Source organism: Cloeon dipterum, chromosome 4, assembly GCF_949628265.1.
Source record: "Cloeon dipterum chromosome 4, ieCloDipt1.1, whole genome shotgun sequence".
NCBI lineage: Eukaryota > Metazoa > Arthropoda > Insecta > Ephemeroptera > Baetidae > Cloeon > Cloeon dipterum.
In genome coordinates, this window is record NC_088789.1 from 15,856,858 (window position 1) to 15,869,999 (window position 13,142).

General features: G+C 39.2%; 3 protein-coding genes across 4 annotated transcripts; 2 read left to right on the forward strand and 1 right to left on the reverse strand.

Moving 5' to 3' along the window:
- Positions 1-441: 441 nt before the first annotated feature.
- LOC135941672 (death domain-associated protein 6-like) lies at positions 442-3,577 on the forward strand. Of its 2 annotated transcripts, none has more exons than XM_065487300.1 (10): positions 442-809; positions 1,053-1,205; positions 1,274-1,465; positions 1,525-1,695; positions 1,756-1,841; positions 1,903-2,012; positions 2,288-2,461; positions 2,518-2,693; positions 2,742-2,922; positions 2,974-3,577. In XM_065487300.1, exons 1-10 carry the CDS (start codon positions 717-719, stop codon positions 3,501-3,503), a joined length of 1,866 nt encoding a protein of 621 aa, XP_065343372.1. In that variant the 5' UTR covers positions 442-716; the 3' UTR covers positions 3,504-3,577. The 2 variants fall into 2 exon arrangements, with proteins under 2 accessions (XP_065343372.1, XP_065343371.1); XM_065487299.1 differs by having other exon boundaries at positions 445-809; positions 1,522-1,695.
- A 123-nt stretch (positions 3,578-3,700) lies between these two features.
- Positions 3,701-7,642, reverse strand: su(f) (cleavage stimulation factor subunit su(f)). The gene is made up of 13 exons (XM_065487297.1): positions 7,585-7,642; positions 7,400-7,508; positions 6,945-7,139; positions 6,825-6,857; positions 6,001-6,098; positions 5,790-5,943; positions 5,503-5,736; positions 5,255-5,446; positions 5,011-5,202; positions 4,642-4,958; positions 4,489-4,585; positions 4,038-4,431; positions 3,701-3,975 (listed from the first exon to the last, which is right to left on the reverse strand). Exons 2-13 carry the CDS (start codon positions 7,451-7,453, stop codon positions 3,755-3,757), a joined length of 2,181 nt encoding a protein of 726 aa, XP_065343369.1. The 5' UTR covers positions 7,454-7,508; positions 7,585-7,642; the 3' UTR covers positions 3,701-3,754.
- Positions 7,643-8,299: 657 nt separating this feature from the next.
- Agpat1 (1-Acylglycerol-3-phosphate O-acyltransferase 1) lies at positions 8,300-13,093 on the forward strand. The gene is made up of 6 exons (XM_065489036.1): positions 8,300-8,588; positions 8,650-8,834; positions 9,626-9,759; positions 9,810-9,991; positions 10,409-10,574; positions 11,471-13,093. Exons 2-6 carry the CDS (start codon positions 8,650-8,652, stop codon positions 11,686-11,688), a joined length of 885 nt encoding a protein of 294 aa, XP_065345108.1. The 5' UTR covers positions 8,300-8,588; the 3' UTR covers positions 11,689-13,093.
- Positions 13,094-13,142: the final 49 nt, after the last annotated feature.

Genomic DNA, 13,142 nt, shown 5'->3' on the forward strand with positions numbered 1-13,142 from the left:
CAATAGAGAGCGCTCGGGCGCTGCTCTCTTCCAACCGGCTCGCCACCCTCAGATGATTTTTTTCTTTTTTTATTGGCGCCCAGTGTTCCTCTTTCTCGTTACTGACAACGCCATCAATGGATGTTACGGAAAGGAGTATGAGCGCAATGCATAAATTTGAATGCATATTTGACATGAGCATGAAAATTAAATCTAATGTGATGTTTTATTGCTTTAAAAACAATATCAAAGCTATTAAATGTCTATGATTATATAACATAAGTCTAGACAGCACATTAATTTAGTTAAAAGTCTTAACTCCTTTCTAGCATTACGTGGCTATGGCTATGTACAGTGCAGGTTTTTGTTCCCTCGCTTGTGCTTGGCTTGTGAGCGCTTGCGCTTTTGAAATGTGAGTGAGGATAGGAGTTGAATGAGCAATGATCAAGCCGTGATTGGTGCTTGCTGGATGTTTTTGTTGTGATCTCCGAATCCTTGCAGCTCTCACAGTGCAGGCCAGGTGCAGGCTTAGTGTGACTCAGTGCTCCGGCATTATTTTATATCTTCATTAAGGAGTTTTGATTTATATCTTCTTTGACTACAGTTTGATTTTGGTTTTACGAACCACTCAATGAAATAATTTGACCGGCCAGTTCGTCGAACAACTCTCCTCCACAGCAGAGCTGCAGAACACGTTTGCCGATTTTTGCATTCTGATTCTGCATGCTGGATTGAAAATGTCAAGCGAAATTGAGATAATAAATTTGTCAGATGATAATGATGATGAATGCGATTCGGTACCGGCTCCTTCTGCTGTGCATATTAAAAAGGTGAGTTTAAATTTAGAGGATTTTCTGGATTTTCGTGGAATTATGATACATACACACATTAATAATTATGGGGAACTCGCGGTTTCACTCACTACTCGCTCTGATGGGAAGAATCAATGTTAATGCTCTATCCTAGCGAGAAGTGTGAGTCTTCCATACACAAAACATGCTATTTTGTTAATACATAAATTCTAATTTGGTATTATTTTTGCACGGCATTCATCATGTGGCTTCTATTTGCAGGAAAACCCTACGATACAACCTACCAACTCTACCAGTTGCATTCCTTCGAGTTCTAAAGCTGTAGATCCGATTCCGTCGTCTTCAACTCAGTGCAATAACGCTGAAAATGGGGAAAGAATCGAGAAAACAAAAAATGAACAAGCTCTTGAAATGGTAAAAGAAATTCGTTACATTTTATCCAAGCTTTTCGCATTGCATATTAATAAAAATATTAATTTCAGTTCCTCAAAGGCATTTCAACAGTTGCAGAAGAAAAAGAGGGCGCAGAGGCACTCCTGATCTCATCCAACTTAGAAAAAAGATTCTACAGATGCTCCAAGAAATTTCAGAACTCCAATGAATGCTACGCGCTGATTTCAAAATTCCACAATGATGTGCAAAGCTGTCCCTCCAAGAAATGGGAGTATTGCGCTGTATGATATACAACTACTGTACTCCATTAAATAAATCTAACCGATGGTTTTTGTAGAAGTTCAAAGAGTGCTTGAAGAGGCGTGCCCAGTCTAAACCTGAATCATGCAATGAGAAGGCAGAAAAGACAGATAATGATGAGCCTAATGAAGAAATAGATCCTGAAAAAGATCGACTTTTGAAACGTCAGAAATATCGGAAACATCTGAAGATTTTGAACAAAACGTTGGAAGTAAGAAATCTACGTGACATTACCATACCATAATGATTACTTCAAAATTTATTTTTTAAGAAATGCATGAAGAAAATCAAAGATTTAGATCAGGCTGAAGTAGATCTGGATGATGAGAAAGGATCCGAATTCCTCAAAAAAAGAAGGTATTTGTATAAGATCTGAGATCAACACTGCAATGGTTCTACTAAGTTTGTGCTATCTTAGGTATGAAGAGCGTGTCATCAAAATCTATGAGAGAATTGAAGTGTGTTATCAGAAGCTTGGAGATTCCGTGGAAAGTCTCAAAATCCCACATCCAAGGATCTGCATCATCGGTGAGTTTGTTTTTCATTCTTGTTACATTAGAAATGCGTTCATGACCATTTATTTAGTTTCAAAATTAAGTGTATTATGGGCTGACAGGGCTACTCTGCCCCAATTCAGCACACATCCATAAAGTAATGAGACAATTATGTAAGAAACAACATTTGGAAGGAAGTAATGTTCAATGGTAGCTTTAGATAATTGCTTCTTTGATTTTCTTCTTAAACGCACTTGAATTCTCGTTCATACACAAGTATTTATCCTGACATGTTATTTTACGCTTCAGGTGCCAAGGGGCTGCAGCACAACACCATAAACTGTGCCATTGACAAATTTGTGAATAAAAAGAAATTTAGGGAGGAAATTCAATTTCCAAACTATCGAGAAATCCGTGCCATCGTTACCAAGGTGAATGTTGCAGAAAAACTCAATTTGACCAAAGAAGAAGTTGATTCCTATGGTAGGTTCTATATTGGCAAAATCTCTGCTGTTATGAGTTACTCTTTGATTCCGCAGCAAGAGAAGCGTTTTTAATAGTTGGGCAGCGAATTAAAAAGTACCGAGTCATCGAGGTCAAAAAGTCCTTAAATGACCTCATTTCTGAGGCTCCTAACGATCCCGCTGACCAGGATCCCGAGCTCTTGAAAAAACTGATGGAAAACAGACAACTGGCTGAACAGAGAGTCACTGAGGTAAAAAATAGTTGCTATAAATTAAATCCTTTGACGCGAGTTGGACAGGTGCTGGAAAAATACGTTGAGAAAAGTGAGACGATTCACGAAGAGGAGGAAGAGTTGGACAGCAATGCTGATGATAATGAAAATGAAGTTGATGATATTGCCGAGGATGGTGATGAGGATGACTATGAGATCCAGTCGGAGAATGGGGATATTGATGAAAACAGCAGCTGCTGCGGAACAGGTTTGGTCCAAGATGTTTCCAAAAACAATGAAGACCCTTTATTTCTGGCAGAGACAGAGACTGAAACAGCTATTCTAAACGGCAACATTGAAGATAATAAGAGGGAACTAAATTACCTGGAGATGCTCTCAGACTGTGACGAAGCTAGCAGTGGTTCTGACTCCGAGAGGCAGGTTTTGATGACTAATGACGAAATCGTCGATTCAGAGTTGCAAGTGTGCTTGGAGGAGGACGATTGTCCTATGAAAAAGGCGCGTTTGGAATTGCATGAAGAGCTACGTGTTGAGGAAGATGTTGACAATTCCTTCAATCCGGTCATTGCGAGTGTTAATTCCCAGGTGTCTGGATTCTCAGACAGTCCAACAGAAATTCCAGAACGGGATGCTGGGCCTCCTTCTGTTGTTAATGGGTCTGGAGATTCGAATTCGAAGTCTGAACCAATCGAAAATTCTACTCGAGGTCAAACTGTGTCGCCAGTACCTACTTCAGTAAACAAAAGACAGCAGACAGCCAGAAAAACATTCCCACGGCCACCCACGCCAGACCCGAAAGTTGGCGTCGAGTTTGTGATTCTGGACTGAAGGATCGAGTGATTCTTAAGATTTGAGTATCACAAGAGTATTATGTTGATTAAAGTTCCAGTATTTTTATTAAACTAGATTTAATTTCATTCAACCCTCAGTCGAATTTTGGGGATGAAACCTAACTTAACATTAGTGAATTTCTGTTACTCTCATTTTTACAACTCTGTATTTGTTGTGCTAATGAAACTAAGCAGTTGTTTTTGAATCCATTTAATCATTGGTAATGATTTAAAAACATAATTTTAAAACTAAATGCGAACACGCTTTTGCTGCCTCTGTCGGTAAATATCATTAACTGGAGGAGCACCAGTAAAGTCCTCTTCATCACTATCTTCACCCAAGCCTTTCTTCTTTCTTTTTGCCCCTTGAATACTGTTCTGGGCATCGTCATCAACAATCCAGTGCACTGATTTAGCCAGGTCGAACAATTTCGTATCAGAACCATTCTCGCTGTTTTGAGGCAGCGGCACTGAAATAGTAAATTGCGTTAGCAAAGTAAAGAAACAAAATGGGCAATGATACACATCCTACCAGAATCAGGGAGTTGGATCTTGCTGAAGACGTCCATCATCAGGTCAATTGAGACGAACGGGCCGCGGAAGCTGGAAGGAGGGGGCAGCAAGGTGCAGAGATGTGCTGCTGACGGAGGTAGCGGGAACACGCCGCCAGGCACGGTGTGCTCGCCAGGATGAGCGTTAGACTTTGGCTTGTAGGGAATCATTTGGCCAAAATCAGGACGGACTACTGTCGCGACAGGCTCCTCGTCCAAATTCAGGTTGCCCACTGCGCTGAGACCCTTGTGCGTTCCCTGCAAAGTGGAAGAGTAGCCAATGGCGCGCAACTCTGCGATGGAGCATGGATAGAGGTCGAGGAAGCGGTAGCGGTCCACCAATTGGGCTGTTTCTTTGTCCTCAAATTCCTTGAGCTAGAAGGAAAAAATGCCTTTAAAACCTGGGTTTGTTCAGCAACTGTTTGAGATAACCTTCTCCAGCACTGCACTTCTCCTCTTCTCAACCTTGACAATGCTGGTCAGGTCTCCGACGTTGGATTCAAACTCCAAGAATTTGTTCCATATCTCACTAAGGTCGCAAAATATTTTAAAAAAATAATGGAATAAAAGTTTTAGAAAACATACACTGATTTCTCTGGTTCCAATGAGCTCGAAGTAAGTACTCTTTCAAAGAGCACTCTTGTGTTGTTGTCTTCGTTTAAATGCGACAAGTAGTCAATGTAGTTGAGAATGTATTCTGGGTCATCACCAAACTTTTTGAGTCCCAGCTCAAAAATCCTGAAAGCTATGTTTTTGTCCTTGCTGCAGTAGTACTCCATCAAGGCTGCAGCAACAAAGACCTGGAAGCCAGATCGGGCATCTTCTCGGGCTTTCTTGAAAATGTTCCTAGCTGACTTTATGCCCTCTGCTCTCCGAGCAAACTTCATGAACTGGATGTAAGCCTGTTGGCCAAAATTTAGCTCAAACTTACTCCACGTCCCAAGGATTCCATACCAATGTCGGATTTATGTCTGTAATTTCCAGCAGCCTGGTGTAAATGTTGTGGACTTTCTCGTACTTGACGCGGCCCTCCTCGAAGTCAGCATAGGCGAAGTAGAGCAGCATGTTTTTGTTGAGTATGGTTGTGATTGCCCGTTCATATATATTGGCGGCCTCGTCTCCAAACAGCTTGGCAGCATTGATGTCCTGCAAAGCTCAGAGTTAGCACTTGGATTGAAACTAAAAGAGACCTTCTTACTCCTTTCTCGTGGAGCAGTTTTGAGGAGAGTTCAAGGTAAAGGGCAGCTTCGTACCAAATGTCAGGGTGGTGGCCCATACAAAGCAAACACTGCTCGTAAGCATACATGACTCGCTTGGTGATTGTAGTTTGGTCTTCTGTCCTCAACGGATTGCTCTTTTCCCAGGCAATGTACTTCTTCCACATGTCAACCTGACAGTATCCGCAGATTAAAAACTGTTCGAGTAATTTTTATTTTTTTCTGCTACCTGCTTGACCTCCTCGGCAGCCCCAGTGGGAGGTACACTTGGTGCGTTTCGGTTGACGCCTCTGGTGGCCGCCTCAAACTCTTTAGCAACTCGGCGAGCGTTCATGTAGTCCCTGCTACGCTCCATTCCCATTTTTTCGGCAATGATGGGATTAATGTTCTGCTCAAAGGCGATGTAGTCCTTCCAGAATTGTTCTATGTTGGTCATTGGGTTGACGACACCTCTCTGATAGACCTGAAATTTAACTCGTTTTTACTTTATTTGTATTTAAAAAGTTAATGTTGAACCTTTCTAACTGCACTAATTCGCTGATTTTCAGCGTAGGAACCAACAGCTTCGACTCCTTTCAAAAACGTGACATAGTCGTTCCAGATACTGTATGACTGTATGTCCATGCCGACCTTCTCCAGCGTGAAGTCGTAGGCCTGTGCCATCTTCTCCCTGAAATTAATCATTTTCTATTTGTACCGGCCCCGCTTGAGCGCATTATCCTCTTACTTGTACGTCGGTAGCATGGCCTTAGTCTCCTTCACGTATGTGAGGTACAACTTCCAGAGATCAATGTTAAGCACTTTGATTAAACAGCGTTGAAAAAGCTGAAAGAGTTTAACATTAGACTTGTTCTCAAAAAAGATGGCGAAAGAACAGGCATAGGGATTTGCTTGGTATTTACCTGTTAGCATGCTGCCTTCAGTGACCCAACCATCTCATAGCAATGAAAAAACCCACCCTTGAATTTTAATGTGAGGTTGAAAGACTTTTTAAAGTAAAGGCGATATTTGAGGATGGAAGCAATAAATGTTTATTTAGTTAAAAAGTACAGATGCTTTTTAACTAACAGTTAAATTTCAATGCTTAAAAATTACAAAGCATTTAGGGGAATTGTTTTTATTCAAAATATATATTTGCCTTCAAAATTATTAGCAGGATAAATTGTATTTAGAATTATGGAAAGATCTTGAGAATATTTTATATCCTCCACACTGCAGCATCCATACGCACACTCATCCGTTCACACATTTTCGCATTATTTTGAAAGGTGGATAACTCGAAAGACTAAAGCAAGTGAAGTTAGCTCAACTGATTGTATCATGCAGAATTTAGAGACTTGCTTCCGCCTCCCAAGTTTTTCAACACAGAGTTTAAATAAATAGACCCCAAAGAATAAATAGTTTTATTCAGCGTTGCCATATAAATTATCCTCACAGCCCCAATATCAGGTACAATCGATAAAAATAGACCAGATCCGATTTATTGTACACGTGATAACTTAAATTACAAACTAATACCACAGTTCAGTAGCCTAAACTGCCTTGTCTTACCTTTTCAACTCGCTCTAAATTCCTAGCCTTTAACTGTAACACATCATAAAAATTTATTTAGAGGTGTTTTAACTGTAAAATATAAAGTTTTATTATTCGCTTTGAGCAATAATGAAATACCTCTTGCTCAATGTAAATTTTCCAGTATCTTCCCGTCGTGGGGAAGATGTTTATCAGCTGCTCGAAGAAAGGTCGTACATCTCCGATCCACCTGTTCTGCGCCTCTCTGATGAGAAGGCTCCATGCTTCCATGTCATAGCAGTTGACCTCTAACACGGTCCGATGGGCCCTTTTCAGCTTGTCACTCTCCCATTCCTGCAACGACAGTTAAGCTTCTTTAACTTAGGTTTAAAAAAAATGGGATTGAATGTAAAACAGAGCTAAGTAGATAAATGATAATTGTGTCTAATTTTAAGTCCAAATTTGTCCAACCCTCTTCAGAATTTTCATTTATACATTGCTTGGGGAAAAATTGTACACAAACCAACAAAATCGAATCATCTGACATTTTCTCTAATAATTTTCGGTTTCCTGAGATAAATTTTTAAAAATTCACAAAAAGTGCCGATTCTTACCACTTCAACTTTCTCCTCCGGCACTGTTGGTGCTGGTGCTGTGGCTGCAGCCATGCTTGCGGCACGATTTTCCCAGACGCTTATAACTTGCAATTCACTTTAAGCCGAGCTGGAAGTACAATAAGTTGTTAGGATATATATTCATACTTAGAATAAAGGTTAAAGAAGATCTCGAAACAACTTACACTCGGTTTACAGTGACAATTTTAAGAGAGAACTCGAATTCGCACCATCAGCTCAAGTTCGACTCGACTATGGCGTGATGCGTGATCCTGACTCCTGACAAACAAAACAAAGCAGCACGCAACGTTGCCAGAGCTGGCAGAGCGACAGAGCGTCATGAGGAGTAGGGGTGCGGTTAAGAAGAGTGGAGCGGTCGTTTTGAACGTGTTTGGCGGGATATCAATGAAATGGAATTAGGATCAATTGAGATTGATTACTATAGGACACGTGTAGAACTATATTCAATTTTTGTTTTGCTATTTCCACGGGTTCTAGGCTCTGATTTACTCTCGGTGGGAAATAATAATATATAATCTTTTAATGTATATTATCGTAATTATTTTTTGTTCGTTTCGAATTCGCAATATTAAGATCTTATTTTTTGGTACATGCAAAAATAATGATAATTATAAATCTTCTTTCTGACTAACAGGGTCTGCATGCGCGTAATATAAATTTTTTTTACATAATATTATGTGGCTTTCCGTATGTATGGCAAGTCGTAAACAGAGCCTTCCAAGATTATTTTTGGCCTGACACTGCTGTGTCGAAAGTAGATAGTGTTAATTCGGAGCAGAACAGAAACTAAGACGTGACGGGTGTCGACGGAGCGGCTGCAAATATTATAAGGATAAGGGCAAGCGGCAGGCCTCCGCCGCAGCAGGCAGGCGCAAGGCGTGACGTCACTCGGGTGTTGATCTGACGTTCGTCAGCTGACGAGGGTCGCGCGGGGATGGAATGCACAGGGTGTATTGTATTGATTTTCTGGTGCCAAACACCAGTGCGAAGCCGTACTAAGACTGAAGTGCGGCATTTTCCAACGCGCCTCGCGCCCTTTTAATCGCTCAATCGCTGAGCACGTACAAATAGCCCACCTTGGGCGCCAGTTTCCCCGATAACCATGGAGTAGCGAGCTAACTGCGCACCTTCGCCTCAGCCTGTGAGCTAGCCGAACCCCAGATTCGCGGTATGTTTGACGGTCGTAGTGTCGTGTTTAATTTTTTAAGAAAACTCGATTTCGTTTTCAGATGGCATTCTCTCTGCTCGAGTTGATCGTGGTCGCCCTGATGCTGGCCCTGCCCTTTGCCTACGAGTCTAGTCCCAAGTTTCGCTATTACCTCAAGTTTGCCATCTACTACGGACTCGTTATGACAACAGCTGTATTTGTAATACCTATCATGATGTTCCGTCCAGGAGAAGTAAAAAATTTGTTGTGAGTTGGATCAAAAATTTATATAATTATACGTATGATATATACATATATGTATGTACATAATTATGTATGTGGTGGTGACTCAATTATAGCACCCATCCCCATAACAAAATTTCGTTCATGCTAAGACAAACAAATTTTTTTAAGAGACCACTAATTGAGTCACAAAAAGTGCGTGGATGCTTACTACTGAGTCATGACCATATTTTAATCTATTAATTTTGTTCCGCAACAGTGAATTATCAGGAGACGCTCACCTTCAGTGACTATAGATCAACCTCATTTTTATAATTTAAACTGTGAATATATGTGTGATTTAATTTATTTGGCGTCATAAGTCACAAGTGTCCATTTATCCTTTTTTGAATATAATTCAAAATCTATTTAGATTACATCGGCTCTCTTTGTTTTGCTATCTACTCAAATTCCTCTTGCACAAAATACAGGAAAAATAAATAAATAATAATATTTTCACATAGGTTGTTTCTATGATTAAAAATTAATATGTATTTATGTTTTTCTTATTTTTTCAAAATTTATTTTTGTTAGTAAATATTACCCTGGTCTTTAAACAAAAAAAATCACTTAGAATCTAAACACCAATTTTCCTATTAAGTAAATTAGTTTAGCATTTATTTTACCCTCCTGTGTCACCCAAACAAAAATGGATCTCTGCTTGTCATTTTTCAGCATTTATATTTAGTTTTTAATTTTAATGAAATATCCAATAATCCAATTTGCTTGATTGAGGCCCAAATAAACATAAATGCTTAAAAACGGCTCCATTTTAGGTTGGCATCGTTCCTCTGTCGGCACATTTCAAAGTTGGTTGGACTTCGCTGGGAAATCCGCGGCAAGGAACATTTGGAGAAGGACATGGCGTGCATCATTGTAGCTAATCACCAAAGCTCACTGGACATTCTTGGTAGTTTATAGAGTTAGCAGCTCTTTTCAACTTCATTTGAATTCAATCAGGAATGTTTGATCTATGGCCTGTGATGGATAAGTGCACCGTGGTGGCTAAGAAGGAGCTGCTGTACGCCTGGCCCTTCGGACTGGCTGCCTGGCTGTGCGGCCTTATTTTCATCGACCGACACAACTCAAACACAGCCAAGGAGTCAATGAACCAAGCCACGAAACATATTCAAGACAACAAGGTCACTACTATCTTATCTAAAAATGCTAACGGCTCTTGCTTTTTTTCCAAAACTTGCAAATATTTTAACCTGTTTATATGTCCATCTTATGAAGCCTGAAATGCAGTAGAACAAGTACGAAGTTTTCGATCATTTTGCAATGTTGCCTGACAGTCACTGCGCTCAAAACAGCAAGGCAATTTGCGAATTTTTCGTGCTAACAGCTGATTATTAGACGGCTAGCTGCACCAGTTGACAAATGGAATCGACCTGAGTGAAGTACTAATTTTGAAAAACTCACAGCAAATCTAGCAGAGTATGAGCCCAAATTGCCGTAGTGTCCTCAATTCTATAAATTGTTGAGGTTATCTTTGGCCGTTTATACTCATCGAAAAAAAATAATGTTATTGCATTGTATTATATTCAATCGTTTTGCAGATTAAGCTGTGGATTTTCCCTGAAGGAACAAGGAATAATGTTGGCGCAATGCTGCCGTTCAAAAAAGGAGCTTTTCACGTTGCAGTTTCTGGCCAGATACCGATTCTTCCCGTTGTTTTTTCTTCCTACTATTTTTTGGATCACGCTAAGAAAACATTTGACGAAGGTAAGTTTGTCCCCTACACATATTTTCTACCTTCAGTATTTGACGAAATGTCACGGGTGGGAGAACAAAATTGGCAAAATTGAGGTCATGTGAACTCAATGAAATTTGGACCAGAAATCAGATTTAACTAGTAGACAAGTCCAAAAGTTTTCCGACAGTATATTCATATTTTTATGGGTCTTGCGGGACAATTTTGGAAAACTGAGACCTCAATATCTCATCTCCCCTTGGTACAATTTGGAAATTAATTTGTGCTTTGGATTTCTCTCGCCAAGCTCAATTGAACTAACACCAAAATTTTGTTTGTTATTTAAATTTTTGAAATGAGCTCACAGAATATTTTTTAATTTTTTAAATGTGCTTAAGAATTGTGTACGACATGTGTAAAAATTTCAGAGCTAAAAGTGCTTTTATTTTCGAAAAGTTCCCCTTTCCGAAAAACGCGATATTTCTCGACTTTTTCATGTTTTGCAAATCATGTCACCTACAAATCTTGGGCTTGAACCATCAAAATTGCAAAACTGCACACATTTAGACTCGTCTTGACCTACCCTGATCAGCTGAAGAGTTTAAGAACTTTTTTTATAGAGCCTCTGCACAGCACTTCCCGTGGGCTATAAGCTCACAAAATTCCAAAATCCCGTACTCAATTCCAAAATTGTATGAAAAATCCAATTTATCAGAAGTGACCTTCACCTAAAACTTCAAATTTTGTGTTAATTAAATCCGACTCGGTGAGAGGAATTCAAAGCACACTTTGTTTTTGAAATTTCACCACGGGTAGATGAGATACTGATGAGGTCTCAATGTTCTCCAAAATAAAAAGTGAATATTTTGCCATGTATCAACCTCCTCTGCAACAAGACGTTAAGAATAGGCTTTAAAATTGCTTTCAGGTCGTGTAATCATGACCTGCTTGCCTCCGATCGAAACGACTGGTCTTGGCAAGGATGACATCGAGAAGCTGGTCGAGCAGACCCGCAATGACATGATTGCTGAGTTCCATCGCACTTCCGCCGAGGTTCTCATGGAGGTGAACCGCTCAAAGTCAGACGGAAACTTGAAGAGTGAGAAGATTGTGAGCGAGGAAGGTACTAAAATCGAAGAGTCGTGAAATATTTTATATTTTGAACCAAAGAGTCAAACAAATGCTCCTAGACTTATTGTTAGTGATATTTTCGGTCGCTCTGAGAGAAATCTTCAAACGAGAATCAAATTCTCATTTTTCATAGTGGGAGACCAGAAATTATATGAAACCAAAAAGGATAATGTTGTGCTTCGTAGGTATGATATATAATTTAGTTGAAGGCTTCTAACTGTAATTTAAGCTTAATTGACCAAAATCTTATAACTCCGCATGATTGTATCTATCGCCAATACTGGTTTCATTTCTAACAGCATTTGTTAATTTTAGCTGGTCTAAAAGTACATTCCTATTTACTCATTTTTGTCAGCTAACTATGTGCCAAATTAATTTCATTCCCGCAACTCTCAGTCAATTTTATGTGTTGGGAATATTCATTTTTAATGCTATTTAACACCAGTTTGAGCAATAAATCAATCGCCAGTATTGATTTCAACAAACGCGAAATAGCCACTTTCTTATTGCATCTCAAGCTACAGTGGATTAATAGGAGCACTGACTAATATTAAGTTTTAATCTCACACATTCACTCGACTTAATTTCCATCACTTTACAATCCAGAGTAGCATACATTGCTACCTTAGCCGCCAATTTCATGCAATTCAAATTTTCAATATGTCAAGTCTACTTTGGCGCTTAAAAAATTGGTTGAATATCATGTTTCACGGTCTCGCAAGTCAAACAAACAGTTCAGGGAGGGTTGCAAAATTGAACCGATCACGATCAACGCTGCTTCGAATTTCACTCTGTGATAAATGGTACGATAGAAAGATGTTAACTCGGTGTAGAAAGAAGTCGTTCAACATATTTTGATATAATTTACGAATATGCAACCCCAAAAATAGTGTATTTACTCCTGATAGCTATGCTTTTTTGCTATTCTGTCAGAATTGCGTTTGAACCTTAGCCAGTTGAACAGATTGAAATCAAAGTAAATCGTCAGCTGAACTGCACTGACTGTAACTATTGCGGATCATTCATGGCAGCTGAGATATTTTAATATCGACGCTGTGAAAAAGACTCATCAACTCATCATAATGAGCCTCAAGATAAACTCTTTACCTTTTAAGTCTTGTCAAATTCTGTATTATAATATTAAATTAACAAATTTTGTATATTTTGCACTGTATAGCCTTATACATGGCTCTTGTGCTGCCGTTTGCAGGTGGATAGTTGTGAATTACTCTTGTAACGAGGCTATTTTATTTTTCAGTCATATTAGATAACTGGGGACTGGGAGGGAAATGTTTAGTGAAAGCTGATGATCTCTTCTTACAAAAATGTAACTCACATTAAAATGTATAACATGGAATCTCGACTTGATTCATGTCATCTATATGGTATTTAAATAATAAAAATAATGTGCAATAAATTATTTAAACCATTTTCAATCAATATGAAAGTTTTAAAAATGGGGAAAATTA

Coding starts and splice junctions, on each gene's coding strand:
- LOC135941672 (XM_065487299.1), top strand. CDS start 717: ATGTCAAGCGAAATTGAGATAATAAATTTGTCAGATGATAATGATGAT. Junction 1,206..1,273: donor ATGAACAAGCTCTTGAAATG/GTAAAAGAAATT, acceptor TATTAATTTCAG/TTCCTCAAAGGCATTTCAAC. Junction 2,923..2,973: donor CAGCAGCTGCTGCGGAACAG/GTTTGGTCCAAG, acceptor TATTTCTGGCAG/AGACAGAGACTGAAACAGCT.
- Agpat1 (XM_065489036.1), top strand. CDS start 8,650: ATGGCATTCTCTCTGCTCGAGTTGATCGTGGTCGCCCTGATGCTGGCC. Junction 8,835..9,625: donor GGAGAAGTAAAAAATTTGTT/GTGAGTTGGATC, acceptor GCTCCATTTTAG/GTTGGCATCGTTCCTCTGTC. Junction 10,575..11,470: donor TAAGAAAACATTTGACGAAG/GTAAGTTTGTCC, acceptor AATTGCTTTCAG/GTCGTGTAATCATGACCTGC.